Raw genomic sequence first — 20714 nt, 5'->3', positions numbered from 1 at the left:
CTATTAGATAACACAATTTTAGAAAAAAATTAAATTGGTTTTTATTCAATAAGTTATCATGAACTTTGGGGGAAATAACAATAATATTTGAATATTATAAGCAATTCATAATAAATCAATACATTATAATAATATAAACGATGCAAAATTTAAGTGTCAATCAATATTAATAATAGGTACATATAATAAATTAAAGATTTTAGTCATCAAATACAAATCTAGAAAAAATATTTATTCATAATACATACAGTTTAAATTCCAGTCACAAATCAAGATGAAATAAAATTTAAAAAAGTTGTAATTTTAATATTTTAAAATTTATAAATTTCAATAATCAATAATCACCATTTGATTCAGGCTAATATAAATTATTATTTACACATAATATTTTCATAAGAAAAAAAACACCAAAACTCTGTTAACACTGAACACAACACCAACTATTGTAGATACCCGACACAGCATTTGCTAAACTTCCATGTTAAATGCCATTAATAACAATTTAAAAAAAGTAGTTGTATAGTTAATTTAAATTAGCAAAAATAACATAACTATGTCATACATGATTTAAAAATAACAACAGTTGAATCGCGAATTACACTTTATTATAAGACTACTATAACGCACAAGATTAGTTACAAGTTAGTTCATAATAAGATTATTTATTTTATCTTAAATAGTTACAACACTTCAAAAAAAAAAAAATTATTGAACAGCCCAAGTTAACTTGATTGCTTGATAGTTTACACTGTATTTTCAAAGATATAAGAGAAATAGTTTAATTAAATGTAAGATCGGTATACATATTAACACTTATCTATAATAAAATAATGCATTATTTTAAATGTTTATTAAAAATATTGAATCACTTGAGTACACATTAATAAACTTATAATAGTGTTCTACGAACTAGACATTGCAGCACAATTTGTAAAAATTATGTTACGCACTCCACATGTTTTATACGTAATTAAACTGTGTGTGTATACAGTATAAACTTGAATTAATAAAAAATACATTAAACTGAAATTATTAATTACATTTTAAGCACATAATAAAAACTTTTACACAGTTTATATAAACCACAATAACTTGTTTTGTTAAGACTCCTGCGTTCAAATTAAAAACATAAATATTGTAGCATCAAAAATCAATTTGGAGTCAATAAAAAATACTTAATCTAATTGTATTCTAGTATTATTATGACTTAATATAATTAAAAGTATCTAATCATTAAATTACATAAATATAAAAAAAATATGGATATATTATTAAGTAAATGATACACCAGCATGCGTTGTCTTTGTCTTATAAGCACATAATATAGCGGATTGTTATAATAAAATTGATTAGAGTGAATTGACCTATTATAAAATGTAATATTAATATTATCAATTGAATCTTATTGTTTTTTTTTTCAATATTTTAATTTTAATGCAAGTTATGAGCATTTTAAAATTGTGATTGTTGGTATGGATTAACTAAGATAATATTCTTACTTTTAAATTTAATAATATGTCAATTCACTTTAATATTAAACATAACCCAGTTAAATTAATTATTTAGAATGTATAATTTGGTATGTCAACATAATTCAGACATAACACCTCCAGATGCCATAGATAATAATCTTATGTTTAATTTTTTTAATATATTAATTTATTCAAATATTTTAATATAACTGACTATAGTAGATTATTGTGAATGTAAAATTTGATATGTTGTATGTATGTTTGTAAGATAGACATAAAGCATGCTAGTGTAGTATCCTTTTTATAGGTTAATGAACCTATTTAAAAATTGAATTAAAAATGAATATCTTATTACGAAACACCCCCACTAACTACTACCACAACTAAATGATCATCTTTTAATGTTTCACCGCTTAAATTTTTTGCACTTTGTTTCAATAATTTGGCTGAATACTCACACGGAGGAAATGCATATAATACACCAGCTGGTTCAGGATCTTTAATTATTAATGATATAACCCCAGCAGCCTCTTTTTGTTTTAAATAGGATACTAAATTACGTAACGGTCTAATTTGTACCGATGCATCATCGTTGGAAATGGAGTTAGTAGAACAAGGCATTGCCAAAAATATGGCATGCATATCAGCAGTTATTATACGTTTAGAAACATCTTCCAACTTTGGCTCATCTAAACGTAACCGTTGGGTTATGCGTAATGTTGATTTACCGTCTTCATCTCTCATCATTGATTCTATAACATTTGTATCACCAGAAATTAAATGGCATTTAGCCGGGAATTGAGAGCTTTTTAATACAAGACTGCCTTGCCATATATCAGTACATTTATGAGCCAAATCCCCTAGTGTACGAACAGAACCAAAAGGACCTGCAGATTGTAGAGCTCCTTCTTCAGATTCTACATCACTGTCAATCGATTGGTGAAGTGGTGATCTTCCAGGTGATCGAGGAGAACCAATATCAGAAACAGAATGCTGCTTGAATGATCGACCATTCTCATAATTGCCAAATTCTTTGCTTTCTTCACAGTATTCTGTACGGCCTTTACGATAACTTCTAGAACTGTAAGAAGGATATTCACCATCTGGCCAACCATATGGATATTCATCTTGTCTTACTAGTTCTCGTAAATCTCCTGCAGATGCTGCAACATCATCATGAGATGACTTAGACTTTGATGAATACGTTAATGTAGGACTAACACAGACACCTCCATCAGCAAAATCTGTTCTCAGTTTATGTTCAGAGCCTCCTAAAGCCACTCCTCTCATTTCTTTGACAGCTGCAGTTGCAGCATCAATGCTTTCAAACTGTATATAGGCACAAATGTCACCTTTGACATACTCAATTTTTTTAATAACACCAAATCTATCAAATTCTTGTTCTAGTTGAGCAAGTGATGTCCAAGGACCCAAACCACCAACCCATATTCGTTGTGTTGGTGTAGATTTTCCATAGCCAATTTTACATTGAAATTTGCCTAAATATTGACCAGATAATTCGACTTTTGCTCTATGAGCCATATCTAAATTTTGATAACGAACAAATGCATATGCATTTCCTGTTCCTGGCAATGGTCGTTTAACATCAATATCCTCAACAACTCCATATCTACCAAATATACGGCGTAGTTCTTCATCCGAAATAGAAACTTCTAAATTTCCAGCAAACAATGTGCGTGTGGCTAATGGGTCTTCTTCTGGTGGAATGTGGTGCAAATAGTTTGGAAATTTATCTTTTTTGTCATGTGAAATCAAATGAGGATGAGGGTGCGGTCTAAAAGGTGGCATAAAATGTCTTGGTGGTCCATACAACGGATGAATTGGCCCTAAATGAGGATGAATAGGAGCCACATGATGCAATAACGGTCCTCTAGGTATCATTAGCTCATGAGGATGTAATGGTGGCAAACCTATTTCTCGAAAGTCTCGTGGCGGCAGCAAAGGGGGAAGAGTACCATATGGCAACCTTTCATAAAACCTATCAGCCGGATGTATCCTATGAATTTCTGGCGGCATTGGAGACCTATGATAGTATCGTTCAAACTCTGGGGAAAAATTTCGGGATCGAGAACGCCTAGCTCTTGATTCATAATGATCTCTAGAACTACGACTTTCATAAACAGGTGTAACTAAAGCTATTTTATCAAATAAACTTATTCTAGGCTTACTGTGTTTGGCATCTCTAGCATCTTCTGAGCTTCTAAAACACACATATGCCACCCTGTCATCTAGTTCATGTGATATTTTAACAGAAAATTCACCAAATTTGCGATATTCTCGATATAATATTTCTTTGACCTGTTCGTCACTTGCTTTGGGATGTAAAGCACTCACTGACAACACTTTATAAGTGGGATGCGATCGATCCAATTCCCTAGAACGGCCAAATTCATCACGTTCTGAATACCTAGATGGTCTAGGACTGGGCGGCGATCGAGCTCTACGGCGTACACGTTCGGGTGATCCTCGCTCGTCAGAACTACCATCATACCTGTTAATACTGCTATGACGTTTTTTACGTGACATAGGAGGCGAATCTCCATAACTTCTACGTTTCATATTGTCAATTTTCACGGTGATTTTTTTGGCTTTATAATCTCTAGGCAATCCAATCATTCACACTGTTGCACAATAAAACCATTAAAGTACCTAGAAATATTAACGATTTAATTAAAATGTACATTATTATATAAATAATTTATTTTTATTTGATTTCATCAATACTAAACAACAACTAGATACGTAATAGTATAGCGCACTCACTCGTAAAATGTTGAATGAAACACAACTGACAACGTCACGGCACTGAGGACCATCAATGCAAAATACTCAAAACGATTGGATTCTAGTAGTAATAGCGGAAACTCGACAATTTAAACACAAATATAGACACGAATTTAAAGTTAACGAAAGCTATTTGGTACTAACCTACTAAAAAAAAAAAGATTTTAAATGGCGGAAACGCGGAATATCACGCTGTTGGACGCGGTAGACGTTACGCTCACTGACTCACTTACGCCGGACGATCGCGTATTTGTGTGTCGTGACCGCGGCCGATGGTTGTACTAGTGTATTGTGTGTATATAATAAAATTATAAAATTATAAAATGAAGGTAGTTACGCTGTCGCGGTTTTAGTATACGCGTAATACATTCGCTGCTCGTATTATCATTTATCACTGACGTAGTAAAAAAAAATAATAATAATAATATTAATGATTGTGGATACGAGCGCAGAGTGACTCGGCAGTCGGCAGCCTGCATTGCAGCAGCTGCGGCCTGCCGCTCTGGCCCAGAACCCACGACCTGGAAAAGCAAACATAATATTATTATCAGTTGCACAAAGAATCCTTATCATATTTTATCGATCCAATGTTTTACGGCGTTATCGGTTAGATTGTAGACGTTGAACTTGTATAAAAAAATTGTCTTTCCTTTGTTAATAAAATATAATAAAAAGAACAGGCAAAAAGTTTTTGTTTAATCTTTGTCCAAAAGGCCTAAACTTTAATTAAATTATTAAAATGTCAGTGTATACATCATCGAAGTCTGATAGTCTTGATAAAGAATATAATATTATAGAAGTTTTAATAAATCTACCAAGATTTAGAATATATTCCTATCGTAAGATTATTTCAACTCGCTTAGACCCGCCTCTGATGATTATGTTTTTAAAATCAGATTTCGGTAATAGACTCATATTTTATGTTTATGATTTATAGATTTTATTTTTTAGTTTTATTTCAGGTTGAATAAAAACACATTCATGATTCAACTTGTTACAATATGATTTAAAATAATCAAGCAATAGAAGTTTTGAAAATGCACTTGAAATTTAACGTTACATGTACTCTAACATTATGAGAACAACTAACCTAACATTTCAGGCAAATTATTTTGGTATGTTCATAATCAAAGGCAAATGTTCTTTGGGTGAAAAATGGTATTAATTTTTTTTAACTTTATTTTTATAGGTGACTACTATTCAGATTCAATAGTCTACTGTATGTCGAGTTGTAAAACTCATTTCAAATTGTGTAGCAATCCTTTACCATATTATCATTAATATGACTCAAAATCAAATAAAAAAGAAGATGTTAAAATACCATAATTTTTGTTAAATTATAGGAGCAATTTATTCCACACATAATGATCCAGTATCTTAAGAGTGATATATGATGATATGATCACAAACAAAGTAGCTAGGTAATAATGCATTTATTTAATATCAGTAGTAAGTAGGGTTCATGACTTTTAGAACTTGTATATTTTTGTTATGAAAGGTCTTGGACACCTAAGTAACTTACACATTTCTATCAGATAGATAACAAAAAAGTTAAATAAAATTGTTTTGCTTATTTTTATATATTTCAAAATGTTGGTGTTATTTTGCTATATTTTTTTTTTAGTGCAATTTTACTCTTTATTCTATATTTTCATTTTAAAGAAGAAACAATTTTAATTGTCTAGAAAATCATTAAATTTTCTATTGAGTACATGCATTATCAATGTTGAGTCTTCTCTTTTTTAATAAATTATACTTTAGAGTACCTAGAAGAAGTGGGAGGGAAATTTATTACTGTTAGAATAATAATTTCTTGTAAAATGTTACTATGGTTTAAAAAATATATATATTTGTTTTATGTATCGTAATTGGCAAAATACAATTACCTACATTTTGTCATTTATATTTGTAAAATAATTAGGAAAATCGTTATCACTGTTAAAAATAATTTACGGATGGCTATATAATTACAATTTTGTTAGAATTTCTGTTAATGATAGTCATATTTTTACTGGTAATTTTTTTTTGCTGTACATTTTCCAAATGTACACCGCCTACAAATTTATGTTGGCACATTTTTTTAGTGTATTAGTGCATAATACAATTTAGTGGGTATTATGCTATTATATTATATTATAATATATTTTCCCCACAATTGCTTTTCAACATGTCTAGATTCATCTTGCGTATAAATAGAATACAATTACTAACACAAAATAAATACCTATCTAAACTTCTACTGTTAAGACGTATATGATACCAATAAATTGTTTGGTGTTTGATACTTTCGGATGAGTGTCTTTAGTAATTAACTTACTAATATCATATTCATCAAAATAATTGTAAGGTTTTGGATTGAGGAAGATTTGAACTTGCACACTGATAAATTGTTATATTTATAACATAGTATGTTCTTAATGACAGCTGTTCTTGAATATGCATATATAAATATTTGTGAATATTGTTTGTTTAAAAAACATTTTTTTAAATAATATTGATTATAGAACAAAAGATAGTACATACTAAGTTAGTTAATTTTTTATTTTATTTTATTTCTGTTAACCCTGTATTTATTTCGGTGCAAATTATAGGCTCATGTAGCATAGACGGTTTGAATTTTTTTCTAATTATGTTAAAGATTTGTTATACTACTACAGGTGGTGGATAACCACAGCAAGCTGTTTTTGATAGCAGCGGACAGCAAAAAAGCCCAAAGGTTGTCTCTGAAAGTTTGCCGTGTATTGAAGGAACACTCGTCCAATGACAAGATGTCTATCTGGCAGTTTCAATCTGATACCAAACGATATTCTGCGAATCTATAAACATTAAAACCATGCAGAAGAAACTTATAAACTATAAAGGTAATATCAGAGAGGATCCCAGTGATATTTTCAAATATTTTATACTACATAAATACTTGTGTTTAGATCGTCAAGATTAAACTTTGAGATTAATATGTGCCGTTAACTACTTAGAAGTTGATTGTCCAAGACATATATCGTTTTTTAATAATCCAGACGGTGGATTGTTATCAAAGCTGTTTCTTGTGCCTGTTTTGCATTGCTATCAAGCCGGCTTTTGCTCATCACAAACATGTTGTCTAAACAATACATTAATAAAGAACTTGCCAGTAAGTCAATTTTATCATGATAATACAAATCTTTAACTGACTTTACACTTGTTGAACAGGCATAGGTATTCATTTGCCTAACAGTAAAATTAATATTTACTGAATCATTGTAGGAAGCCTGATATGAGTTCAATGTACCTACCATAATGAGTGTTTTAGCGAGAACAATTTTTACCACTGGACATAAAAGTAATGATCAGATTATTGAATTTATTATCGATGATAGTACCATATTTTTACTCTGATATACTTTAGGCCACATCCAGACCTAAAAAAAAAAAAAAACAATAAACATCATTGTAAAACTCCGCTCAGAATTTAAAATAGTAAACCATAATCAAAACTAAACTTTTCCATCACAGATGGGACTATCTATATTATTTTTAAAACCACAAACACTGTTTGGTTTTAATTGTGTTTCTCTATGTGACCCAGCTCATAATTAAGAGGGGATATTTTTTCAATCAGATTAATTCAAATAATTTATTTATAAATACCATCGTTTTGTGAGTATAATACCGCATCCAGACCTTGGATACATTTGTCGGAAACATGAGTTTCCAACAATGATGGTAACAATATTTCTGGTTTCCCATCATAGCAGTAACATAAATTTTTGTAACCAACATTATCAGAAACACGTGTTTCCGAAAAATGTATCCTAGATCTGTGGATGCGGTATTATACTCACAAAACAATGGTATTTATAAATAAATTATTTGAATTAATCTGATTGAAAAAATATTGCCTCTTAATTATAAGCTGGGTCACATAGAGAAACACAATTAAAACCAAACAGTGTTTGTGGTTTTAAAAATAATATAGATAGTCCCATATGTGATGGAAAAGTTTAGTTTTGGTTGTGGTTTACTATTTTAAATTCTGAGTGGAGTTTTACAATGATGTTGATTGTTTTATTTTTTTATCCTGTAAACAAAATTTCTACCAGAAGGAGTGCTTCGATTTCAACATTATAGTATCTTATATTTTAGCAAATTGGATCAAGATGGTACTTTAGTGTGGTCATTTTTCGATTTTCTCAATAGTTTTTAAACGCCATCGGAATAACCACCAAAATATTGTACTAACCTATTTTTTTTTCTATTTTGATCTTTGTTTATCACCATAGAAACAAATTCAATTTAAAAATTACTTAATTCCCACTAGGTAGGTATATTATATACAATTAATGGTTACTAATTATTAATACATATTTATGATTCATACATTTTCTCTCATCAGTTCAGAATTTTAATAAAAATATACTTAATTAGTGTTTTGATACTATTCTCATTATTATACAGTATACAAATATAATTTTTTAAGTACCAAGACAAAATATATTTTAAACTTTTGTTTAAAATAAAATATTGTATTTGTTCTCATTAAAGTATACAATATATATATTCATATAGCTTACACTATTCTAAAAGAATCTTAAAGGAATAATATTGCGTATAAATGTCCTCCTCCTTGAAACCATCGTTTACAATTAAAAATACTAAAGTCAATTTTTATTATGTTGAACGATGAATCTCAAATTTTTCATGATGGATCTCTAACTCAATTGAAGTCTCCTTGAAATAATTACAGTTATTATAGAACTCGATATCTCGCACTATTTTCTTTTCACTACGAGTTTTAGAAGTTCTAAGCTCTAGTTATTGACATTAATTTTATTACTGTTTAACATAATTAAATTATAAATGTATGTAAATGTTGAAAATGATGATAACAGGCCGAGTCTGACTTGATGTATTAAACAAGGTTTTATATTAATCTGTTGGTTGAGATAATTTTCCCAACATTGAGTGATATTTAAGCTTGTTAAAAACATTGTTAGTGTGATCATTCTCGGAAGCGATTTAGTAAACTGACTGACATTACAAAATATTTTTAAGTCTTAACAGTTAACCTTTTTTATTATTATAATTTGTACATTTGCTAAAATAATTAAATTATCTTCATAGTAATACCTGGTGTAATTATAATATCTTTAACTTTACTTCTTGGTATTATCTTAACTGATAGGTCCATCTAATATGCGGTTATTGCTAGTTAAAAATATTAAATTAGTACGAATACTATAATTAAATATTACAAATTAAAATTAATTGAATGATACTCTACAAAATATGATGAGCTTGGGTGCCATATGATAGAAATGAGTATGACATAGTAGATCTGTTGACTTGTTTTGTCCAGTTTTCCATTGTTTAACATACTTATTATTATATGCTTAATCCCAAATTCTGATTTTGAATATATTTATTTCTGCATACATTTTTAATAAGTAATTATATTTTACATTATTAAATAAGATATATTATAACCACTTATAAAAAAAAATATATGCATATTACATTTTTATTTAACCTAATAAATATACAATAAAAATTGTTTATTGTAGTTATTTTATAGACAATATTTTTATATTATTGATCAATATAAAGACATGATGATATTTCAATAGGCCGAGCTGATGATAGATATATGCTAACTGTATATAGTATGTCGATAAATCAGTTGAGGTTTTTATTAAACTTCCAGACTTGTTTCGCTTGCTTGGTAGACAAAAATCAATTCATGTGATCAACTCTCGGGAGCGATTTAATTGTATCTGAGCTTATAGATTATCATGTCATTGAAATAACAAATAATAATGTGTATATTTTGTGTAACATTCAGGTTTTTCAGACACCTGTGGTGGTCAAACATCCAGATTTGAAGTCACATCTAAACATATTCAATATGAGGCCTATGTCACTACTAAACTGTACTTCACCACAAGCTCCTCATTGCCCATGCAAACATATAGTTGTGTCCAATGTATGGTATCAAGCACTAACCCGTTTAACTACTCTACTAACTACAATCAACAATGACAATCAGTTTAGCTGCACAATTATTTACCAAATACTAATGATCAAGTTACCATGAGAAATATTTGTTAATACAGTAATCACTATATACAAAAAACTTTCTTTATTTTAGTTTCATGTGATCAGAATCAGCATTTAGTTCATACATTGAATGATTTTTTTCTTTAGAAAATTTAAATCTTCCAAGATTGGTTTCAATAGTTTTTTGAAACTAATATATTCTTATACAGGTGTTCCGTTAGGATTTACCCATTGCGATATCTCCTGAGATAATAATTAATAAATCATAAATCTGTTATTTTATTAGACTCACAGAGACAAGGACAACTACATATATTTTATAATTTGTATTACACTTGCATACTCCATGGCATTGTAATTTACTAATATCATTATTATTTATAACTATTATTTTATTTTTATTCAGTTATGTACAATATAATCTATGATATAATATAGTTGCTTGGTGTTGCATTCAGTCATGAAATGTCTTTTGAGTGCTAGCACCAGCCAGTGTCACTGGATGGGTGACCACTAGAATTTTTAGTGACAAATGCCACACATACATACACATGTTCCGATCCAACTTACTCTCCTCCTACAAACAGTTAATGGACAGTTTGCGGGCTTAAGATCAAATAAAAAAAAATTTTAAATATGTATTTCTGTACCAAAGAAAATATAATTGGAACAATAATATGTGATATTAGTATACAACAATGTGATGGAGTAGGTATTTACATTTTCTCAATTACTAATTTTGCTTAAGTTATTGTTAGCCATTAGGATTCAGTAAGCGTGCATAATTTATTTTGACTACAGTATTAGAATAATCAATTTTGTTGAAATGTTTCACCAAAAGTTTCGTGTTAAATTTTGTTTGACATTATGCTTAAACATAATATTTAAATTTATAAAGTATAATGTATAATATTTTATTTTTATATAATACCCTATTATAACAGAATTATTGTAAAATAAATACTTAAGCTATGTGTTTTGAGGGTATACATTTTTTTTTATTACCAAACAAAAAAGACAAAATTAAAAAAAAACCTTTTACATTGTTAATTTTTTTTATTGGTATTCTGATATTTTTAACTAGTTACAAGTACTCTCATGATATTATTTCCCATGTAGGAAGTGGGGTATACATTTTTATTTTTATCAATAAAAGAGGCTTTTTTAATTGAGCTTTTACAATTTTTAAATCATTACAGTTAGGTGAGCGGCTAGTTAAAACATTTTTATTTAACATTTTATGTGATTTAGTTGATGAAGCGATTGTATTTTTTATTGGTTGATACTTGTCTTAAATAGTTAAATCCAGGTGACTTATCATAATAATATGGGTCAAATACCATAACATAATACTTAACATTACTTGTTAAGTTTTATTTTATGGTTAAGACTATGTATGTAATGTTTCCTATTCTAATGTATTTTGTATTTTAAATTTATCTGCATTCACTACAAATATCTCTAGCCATATTTAAATTTGTTACCTTAAATATAAATTTGCAATATATACTAAATTGAACTTTTTATAAATGTATTTTAATTATTGAAATAACTACTAACTTAATATTTTACCTATGTCCTACGTATACACTATACATATTTTTAGTATGTTTATTTTTTAAATAATTTGATTTATATTTACTTGCTTAATTTAGTTGGTAAAGTTAACTAATCAATGTAAACTTTGATCACTACAAAACATAGAATATTGTAAATTATTAAATGATTTTGTAGAACTATTATTTAGAAAATATAATGTATTATTTTATTATTTTTGTAGAATGTATTTTTATCATTAATTTTATGAACATATTTAATTTCAAAATTGGATTCATATACTGTTATAAATTTAGTGTACAATTATTTGTTAATACCTCGGTAGATTATAGTCTATAACAGGTGTGCCCAACAAACCGGAAACGGTCTGTGGAAGTATTTCGACCAGCTCGTGGCCCGTGACTATTTTATATAATAAAAATAAAAATTATAGTTTACATAAAAAAAAAGTTATTTTAATAATTTTTTAAGAATTACAAAATATTTTTAAATTTTTAAGCATATTAATAGTGTGTATTTTATTAAAATTAGCAAAAGTTCTCATTTTTATGTGGTGAAAATGTTGTTTCTTAGTTATGACTAGCCTTCTCGGTTCTTTCCAGCTCTAAAGAGTTTTTGCTATGTTATACCTACATTTGTAGGACGGATCCCAGACATGCGGGTGTGGCGTCCTCTTAATACGCCATAAGTCATAATCTATTACATATTGCTATAACTAAAATAGTACGTCATACTGTTCTTGGAAAACAAGTAACAATAATTATTGTTAATCTTAAGTTGACTGTTGTCACAGTAAATCAAAGTAATTATTATTTAGATACCTACCTACCTAGTACAGGGTGATGAACCTAACCGTCTTTTAAGCATGGTCATAAACAAGTTAAAAAGTTAAAGTTAAGTTCATTTTCATTACAAACTGATTTTTATTGATGTTAACTTAATAAATAACTAGTTACTTTTAATCATATCCAAGTTAAGTTAATTTATAAATAATTAAATAATAAATATAATATTTGCAAATTCTCATAATTCACTTAAAAATTAAAATATTGTAAAAAGTCAACGAGAGAACGCAGATAATATTCTTACATTTAAGTTTGACGATTTAAGCGGTTACCAATACTTTCCCCTTTTTATTTTTAACTTTTTCATCTTTGTGATATTGTATTATTGTATTACTTAGGTATTAGGTAGGTTGTACCTATAGGCTATTATAGGTACCTAGTTTTAAGGGTGCTCCAGCGTATCATATTTTAAGGAGTAATATTTAGGCAATTCACATGACTGGATATTTGGATTATGCCTATGGTGACTAAAAAATGAAAATTAGTGTGTGTTCTCCAGAATTGCTGTAAGGCCGCGTTGGGCTACCGCCGCCGGATGCAACTCTTACAAGTGCACGCACATGTTAATACTTGTGTTTCTTATCTAAAAAGTAATATTAATAATTAGGTACCTATAATATTAATAAACATATTATACCACTTAGGTACACAGATTGGAAATGTTCATGCTCTTGATCAAATAACTTTTTTTTTGCAGCTTATCAAAAATGAATACGTTATTTTACATGACATACATTGTATGCCGTATGGACATTTATTTTATTAGGAACTATAAAGTTATGATAATTTAAGCATTTAATGCATACAAATAAAATGAAATATGTAGATACAATAAATTGTTTTTTATATTATTATTAATATCAAATAAACCAAATAATATTTATTGTGAATAATAATGATCCATTCTATTTTTTTCGGAAAGAAACTAGTATGTATAATACCTAAGTGTGAGATCAGTGGCGTCCACAGGGTGGGGGGGCTAACGAGCTGACCCCCCCCCATTGCAGTATTAATACTTAAAAAAAATAAATATTTATCAAGTTTCAACTGTCAACTATAGTAAGTAAGACGTAAATTTTATATACCTACGTCTTACCAGAATGAATTCATTTTTGAAAAAACATTTTATTTGCATACCAATTTTCCTAAAATAATCTGTAATTTTTCGGTAAAAGTATGAACAACTTGTATGAAAGACTTTGTATTAAATTGTCTAGCCTTAGCTAAACACATTAAATATTTTATAAGTTTTGAACTACAAATTAACTGTGGTTTTGACGAAATTTGAAATTTAAATGCTTAAAAAAATAACCATGATGACTATATTTTAGCTATAATAAAAACTTACGTACCTATTACATTTTTAAGCTTTTTGACCGGATAAACAGTTTTTTATTGACATTTATAGAAAATAAATTTAAATTAATCAAATACAATCAAAGTGAGGACGGTATAACCAAGCTGGTTACCAAAAATGTTTAATAAATTTTAATTTTTTTTCTCCAATTATTTTAAAAAGCACTGAGCATTTTCAATTTCGACCTCTAACAGTACAATTTGCTTCCAAAAACATACATCAGGCATCGAAGTTTATAATCAGAGCATTTTTTCTACCAGAAAAGTTGAGAAGTTACAAACATTTTAAAATACCGTCTGAAATTATTAGGCAGGACAAAATAAAAATAAAATTGTAACTGATTTTCAAGCCCCCCCACTCCATTGAAAAATCCTGCGTCCAAGTAATTTTAGATTCTGAGCGAAGCGATGAATGTATTGATTTTAGAAAGATGTGTGTTTTTTTTTTTTGTGTCTGTCATCACCTTTTAGGACAGTAAAAGTGCTTGGACTTTCTTCAACAGTAACTTTTATGATAGGAAAGTGAATCTTGTTGGTACTTTGGGAGGTCAAAAGTAAAAATTTCCCAGTAGTTTTCAAAAGCGACGTGAAAAACAAAAGAAAAATTAAGGAAAAACGGAAATTTTTACAAAAATCTGTTTTCGAGAAAATCAATTTTGTTTTTGGTGTAACTCTAAAACAAAAGACCGTAGAGACAGGAAATTTTGACTGAATGTTTATAATTGCACCATAAATTTGATAAATGTTGTCAACATTTGAACTTTAAATGCTTATAAAAAAAATTGTGCCTATGTATTTTTAAATTTTTCAACTGCTATTAGAACGATATATCAGGAGCCTTATATTAAATTTTCACGGTTTTTACCCAACAAAAAAATGTTTATTGATGTTTCTAGAAAAAAAAAACTAAAAAAATTTAAAACTGATAATGTCCGTAAACCACTCAAATAGTGTCAAAATATTTTCAAAATTGTATGGTGTATAGAAAATGCTAATAAAAACATTCAGTGAAATTTTCAAGTATCTACGGTCATTCGTTTTTCAATTACAATGACATAAGAAAATTGTACATGAGAAATCGGGTGAATATCAAATGTTGTAAAAATATACATTTCAGACGCTCATAAAAATTTAATTTAAGTTTCTTGTAGACATTTTAGATTCTGAGCGAAGCGATGAATGTATTGATTTTAGAAAGATGTGTGTTTTTTTTTTTTTTTTGTGTCTGTCATCACCTTTTAGGACAGTAAAGATTACTCATAAGTTTGTCTACCTTTATCAAAAAAAAAATGTCTAGAAGAAACGTCTGTTATATTATTATCATCATATTTTGGTCTCGAGACCTGCCGTTTATCGCCGGGTGCCATCAGGAATTTGCAGCATTCCTGCAAGTCGACCCTCACTCCGAAGCTCTTCGTATTATAGAATTCACGCGACTTGGGGTCACACGCGAAGTAAGCAAGTTTCATCAATGTGAACGGCATCGCGATAGCTTTCGGGGTGTTGTTAGAATCCATAGGTAAATTGCCGTCACCTGCAGTTGCCATCGTTTGCTTTGTACGATGTTGACTTATGCTTATACGTGGCTTACCACGAATCACGATTATCGATTATCACCAATTACGGTTATCACCACCTAGAACATTTTTTTTAAAAAATATGTTAATATAATATTGTTGTATGAAGCGCACATTACTTATTATATATAACTAGCTGCAACCCGTGTGAAAGTTTTACACAAAAATTTTGTACAAATTAGTGAAAAATCAAATAAATAGGTATTGACTATTTTTTAAGCAACGCAATTATTATACAATTTTCTTACATAGTATTTTTAAAAAAAAATTTAAGTTTAAGTTCTAGATGACCCGTGCAAACATTTTGTAATATTTATGCGAATATTTTGCACAATAATGTTAACAAACAGTCGAACGGACAACAATTGGATATTTTTTAAGCGATGATACTAAAATTATAAAATTGCTACTGTTTTGTTGTCTGGCATAGACGTTTAGTATATTTATTTTAAATTATTAAACGATCCAACTAGTGTCAAAATATAAAATACATAATGCCCCCTTTATAACAATATTATGTATTTGTGATACATAAACAGATTGAACTCCCTTCAAAATAATATATAATATAAAATGATATTACATAAAATAATTCTGTTTTATTGTTTATGTCTTTGTGTCGTACTTGCACAAAAACATATAAATTACGTCCTTACCCTACGGGAGGAAGCTGGATGCACGCAATTTATAAGGAGTATTCGATAAGCAATAACTATAACGTGTGTGGTCACGTATTACAGCTGTTGTGTGAGTCAGGCGAGTGTAGTAAAATATAATATTTGCTTTGTGTGATCGTCTTCAGTAATTAATGTGTGATCGCTGTCCGTAATTCGACACAATATGTACATGCACATGTTATTGCTATCAATAAAAATAAATATTTTCATTCAACGAGAATTATTTCAAACAAATTTAGCCTGAAAAAATTACACCTATATAGGTATCGGACTTATAGAATGGATAGGATATAACTCAGTAAAAATATGCACTCATCAGATTTCTAGGTTATTGTTGATTGTTTAAGACAATATTAGGATAGGTAAGTGCTGTGATGTAAAAATATCGTATTTTATTTTTCTATTGTATGTACGTGTATTATACATAGCTTCGCTCAGAATCTAAAACACACATCTTTGTAAAATCAATACATTCATAGCTTCGCTCAGAATCTAAAAAATGTCTACAAGAAACTTAAATTAAATTTTTATGAGCATCTGAAATTTATATTTTTACAATATTTGATATTTACTCGATTTCTCATGTAACAATTATCTTATTTTATTGTAATTAAAAAACGAATGACTGTAGATACTTGAAAACTTCACTGAATGTTCATATTAGCATTTTCTATACACCACAAAATGTTGAAAATATTTTGACTCTTTTTGAGCTGTTTACGGACATTGTCAGTTTTCAATTTTTTTAGTTTTTTTTTCTATAAATATCAATAAATTTTTATTTGTTGGGTAAAAAAGCGTGAAAATTTAATATAAGGCTCCTGATATATCGTTCTAATAGCAGTTGAAAAATATTAAAAATACATAGGCCCAATTTTTTTTTATAAGCATTTTAAGTTCTAATTTTGACAACATTTATCAAATTTATAATTTATTAATTATTTTGTGGTTAAAAATGTATAAAATGTTTAACTTTTATGGCTAAAGATTGAAAATTTAAAACAAAGCTCCGAGTAAATAGGTTATATATAAATTACTTTATTCACAATAATATCATCGAATATACTTGGTAAAATCATAGGCTGACTGACCGTTTTCGCTCAGAATCGTTTTTCTTATACAATGATATTATATCATTGAATTCAAATTTAACACCATCTATTACAGTGACCCACTTGTAAACTACTGTACAGCAGAGCGACATCCACTTATCCACCTTTTTTTTTTTTGATAAAGATAGACAAACTTATGGATAATCTTATATTCCATTTTAAAATCTTAGCTGTCAAAAGAAAAATTTTTATGAATTCTCAACTCAAAATAATTTGCTAATTTTCGTGATTTTTCCGTATTTAAATGCTTATAAATAAAAACTGTGACTAAGGATTTTTAATTTTTTTCATCTGCCCTTGAAACAATAACCTAGGAGCCTTCTATTAAATTTTCAAGCATTTTTACTCAACAAATAGAAATTTATTGATATTTATAGAAAAAAAAACTAAAAAAATTGAAAACTGACAATGGCCGTAAACAGCTCAAAAAGAGTCAAAATATTTTGTAAATTTTATGGTGTATAGAAAATGCAATTATAAACATTCAGTCAAAGTTTCATGTCCCTACAGTCATTTGTTTTAGTGTTACACCAAAAACCAAAATCGATTTTCTCGAAAACAGATTTTGCGTAAAAATTCCCGTTTTTCCTTAATTTTTCTTTTGTTTTTTCACGTCGCTTTTGAAAACTACTGTGGAATTTTTACTTTTGACCCCCCAAAGTACCAACTAGATTCACTTTCCTATCAGAAAAGTTACTGTCCTAAAAGGTGATGACAGACACAAACATAAAAAAATTAAATAATTAAAAATTAAAAAAATAAAAATGATAAAAAAACATTCATCATTGTAAAATCAATACATTCATCGCTTCGCTCAGAATCTAAAACACACATCTTCCTAAAATCAATACATTCATAGCTTCGCTCAGAATCTAAAAAATGTCTACAAGAAACTTAAATTAAATTTTTATGAGCATCTGAAATTTATATTTTTACAACATTTGATATTTACTCGATTTCTCATGTAACAATTTTCTTATTTTATTGTAATTAAAAAACGAATGACTGTAGATACTTTAAAATTTCACTGAATGTTTATATTAGCATTTTCTATACACCATAAAATTTTGAAAATATTTTGACTCTTTTTGAGCTGTATACGGACATTCAATTTTTTTAGTTTTTTTTTCTATAAATATCAATAAATTTTTATTTGTCGAGTAAAAAAGCGTGAAAATTGAATATAAGGCTCCTTATTATATATCGTTCTAATAGCAGTTGAAAAATATTAAAAATACTTAGGCACAATTTTTTTTTATAAGCATTTAAAGTTCAAATTTTGACAACATTTATCAAATTTATAATTTATTAATTATTTTGTGGTTAAAAATTTATAAAATGTTCAACTTTTATAGCTAAGGATTGAAAATTGAAAACAATGCTCCACGTAAATAGGTTATGTATAAATTACTTTATTCACAATAATATCATCATATATACTTGGTAATATCATAGGCTGACTGACAGTTTTCACTCAGAATCGTTTTTCTTATACAATGATATTATATCATTGAATTCAAATTTTTACACCATCCATTACAGTAACCCACTTGTATCCTACTGTACAGCAGAGCGACATCCACTTATCCACCTTTTTTTTTCTTCATTCTTGATTTTAAACAACAGTTTATATTTTCCATAAAAATATTAAAAATACACTTTAGGAGAGTAATGATCTTTTAGTTCGTTCAGGTCAAGCCCTGGTGTAGTATATGTGGCCTGGAAAAATTTAAAGATTTATTATTACAAATAGGTACATATTAATTTGATGCAGAAATTTAAAATATCATTTTATTTTTAGATTTAGTTATATTGTACTACAATTTGAAGATTTTTAACATAGGTACAACTTCAAAATTTGGTTTCCCTTAAAATAGTTATTAAATAAGTAATAAAAATTAAAAACTCAATAATTTGTAACAATTATTGTATGGGCTTACCTTTGATGTTTTATCAATTATAAATAGTAAATCTAAATAAGTGTTTAATGTTAGAATTTTGACAAAATTCTGAAAATTATCAAATTATTTTGTCGTTAGGGATTCATAAAATGTTTTCTTTTTTTATCTACGATTAAAACAATTAATACGAGATACCTACCTACCTCATATGTTTTTCTATCTATAACGAAAAAACAATTTACCACGGGAAATTCTATTATTTTTATGAGGGTTTGGATTTCAAATTTTTTCACGCGTAAATTAACTATTTATCGTCAATCGATTTTTGAAATTTTGTTGTAATTTGAAAAATATTAACTAATTCATTAACATTATGTAAGGTGTTTTTATTAATATTATTAAACAGCTATTTTAAGGTCATCAAATTAGTTTTATCCGTATAATTTAGTATTTAATTACCGCAGCTATAGGACAGCTTGCAGATTGAACGTTGAAATTCTTGATGAGCATCTCCTAGCATTTTCTAGTACTTTTTTCGTAATAGTACATGCATTCTTTGTTATATAAACAAGTGAATTTGGTTTCCAACCTCCAGTTAAACTCCAAGACGCAACGATTGCATCAAGCTAAAAAAACATGTATGGAAACATACATTTTTACAGGTAAGATTACAATAAGTTGTAAGATTACATGCAGAATAATAACTAGGTACCTAATACGTAATAAGTATCTAATAAGTAGGTATTAATATTAAATATGTATATTTACTGTAAGAGTATCGTCGTAAGGTATCAAATATGTCCCTTTTATCTCAGTTACCTATATTTAATGTCCTTTTACTAAAATACAAATTATATTTAATTGGATGGTTTTTTGTAAATTCATAAGGATATACTTTGTCAAATACCGTACGATATTCTCCCTGTAATAATAGTAATTAAAACATAAATATTTTAGTAGAAATCTTATAAATAAATTATGCTTATAAAATAAATCATGGTAATCATAGAAAATACTTAATACGCTTGATAAATCAAGCAGAATATTAATTTACCAAAGGTAAGTTGGGCATAAAAACTTTTTGTGAAGTGGTCAAGGCGAATATTCCAATAAGAACGAATACTTTTATAAAATTCATTTTTTAATGATAGTTTATTTTAACAAAAAAAAGAATCGGTATGTTATAAGCTTTCAACAATAAGGATGAATAACAGGTATTTATGTATTTTTATTTTACATCAAACCTTTTTGTTTGAAATCTAAAATTTTATTTTATTTTATGTATAATGTTATTTGAAATTAAAATGTAATATACTTCAGGTGTAGGTGTCTACATTGTAAAATGTATTATATTATCTTATATAATATAATGCAGATAC

At 27.9% G+C, this 20714-nt stretch overlaps 1 protein-coding gene, 1 long non-coding RNA gene and 1 pseudogene across 6 annotated transcripts; 1 reads left to right on the top strand and 2 right to left on the bottom strand.

Annotated features, from left to right (window-relative positions):
- Positions 1-211: 211 nt before the first annotated feature.
- On the bottom strand, positions 212-4729 carry LOC132936070 (RNA-binding protein spenito-like). Its single transcript, XM_061002743.1, has 2 exons — positions 4257-4729; positions 212-4142 (listed from the first exon to the last, which is right to left on the bottom strand). The coding sequence occupies exon 2, from the start codon at positions 4107-4109 to the stop codon at positions 1824-1826; it is 2286 nt and encodes a 761-aa protein (XP_060858726.1). The 5' UTR covers positions 4110-4142; positions 4257-4729; the 3' UTR covers positions 212-1823.
- A 60-nt stretch (positions 4730-4789) lies between these two features.
- On the top strand, positions 4790-12081 carry LOC132936072 (uncharacterized). Of its 5 annotated transcripts, none has more exons than XR_009663390.1 (7): positions 4790-5179; positions 5240-5392; positions 5467-5698; positions 6935-7138; positions 7205-7407; positions 7467-7596; positions 10096-12081. It is a non-coding gene; the product is annotated as an uncharacterized LOC132936072 (long non-coding RNA). The 5 variants fall into 5 exon arrangements; XR_009663391.1 differs by having other exon boundaries at positions 4791-5179; positions 7521-7596; XR_009663389.1 differs by having other exon boundaries at positions 4793-5179; positions 7521-12081.
- A 4316-nt stretch (positions 12082-16397) lies between these two features.
- Positions 16398-20473, bottom strand: LOC132953633 (uncharacterized; annotated as a pseudogene).
- Positions 20474-20714: the final 241 nt, after the last annotated feature.

Source organism: Metopolophium dirhodum, chromosome 1, assembly GCF_019925205.1.
Source record: "Metopolophium dirhodum isolate CAU chromosome 1, ASM1992520v1, whole genome shotgun sequence".
NCBI lineage: Eukaryota > Metazoa > Arthropoda > Insecta > Hemiptera > Aphididae > Metopolophium > Metopolophium dirhodum.
Note: the sequence above shows the minus strand (reverse complement) of the source record. Positions and strands in the feature narration are given on the sequence as shown.

What these genes read in the sequence shown, in the direction of transcription:
- LOC132936070 (XM_061002743.1), bottom strand. Translation starts at nt 4,109, where the DNA reads ATGATTGGATTGCCTAGAGATTATAAAGCCAAAAAAATCACCGTGAAA.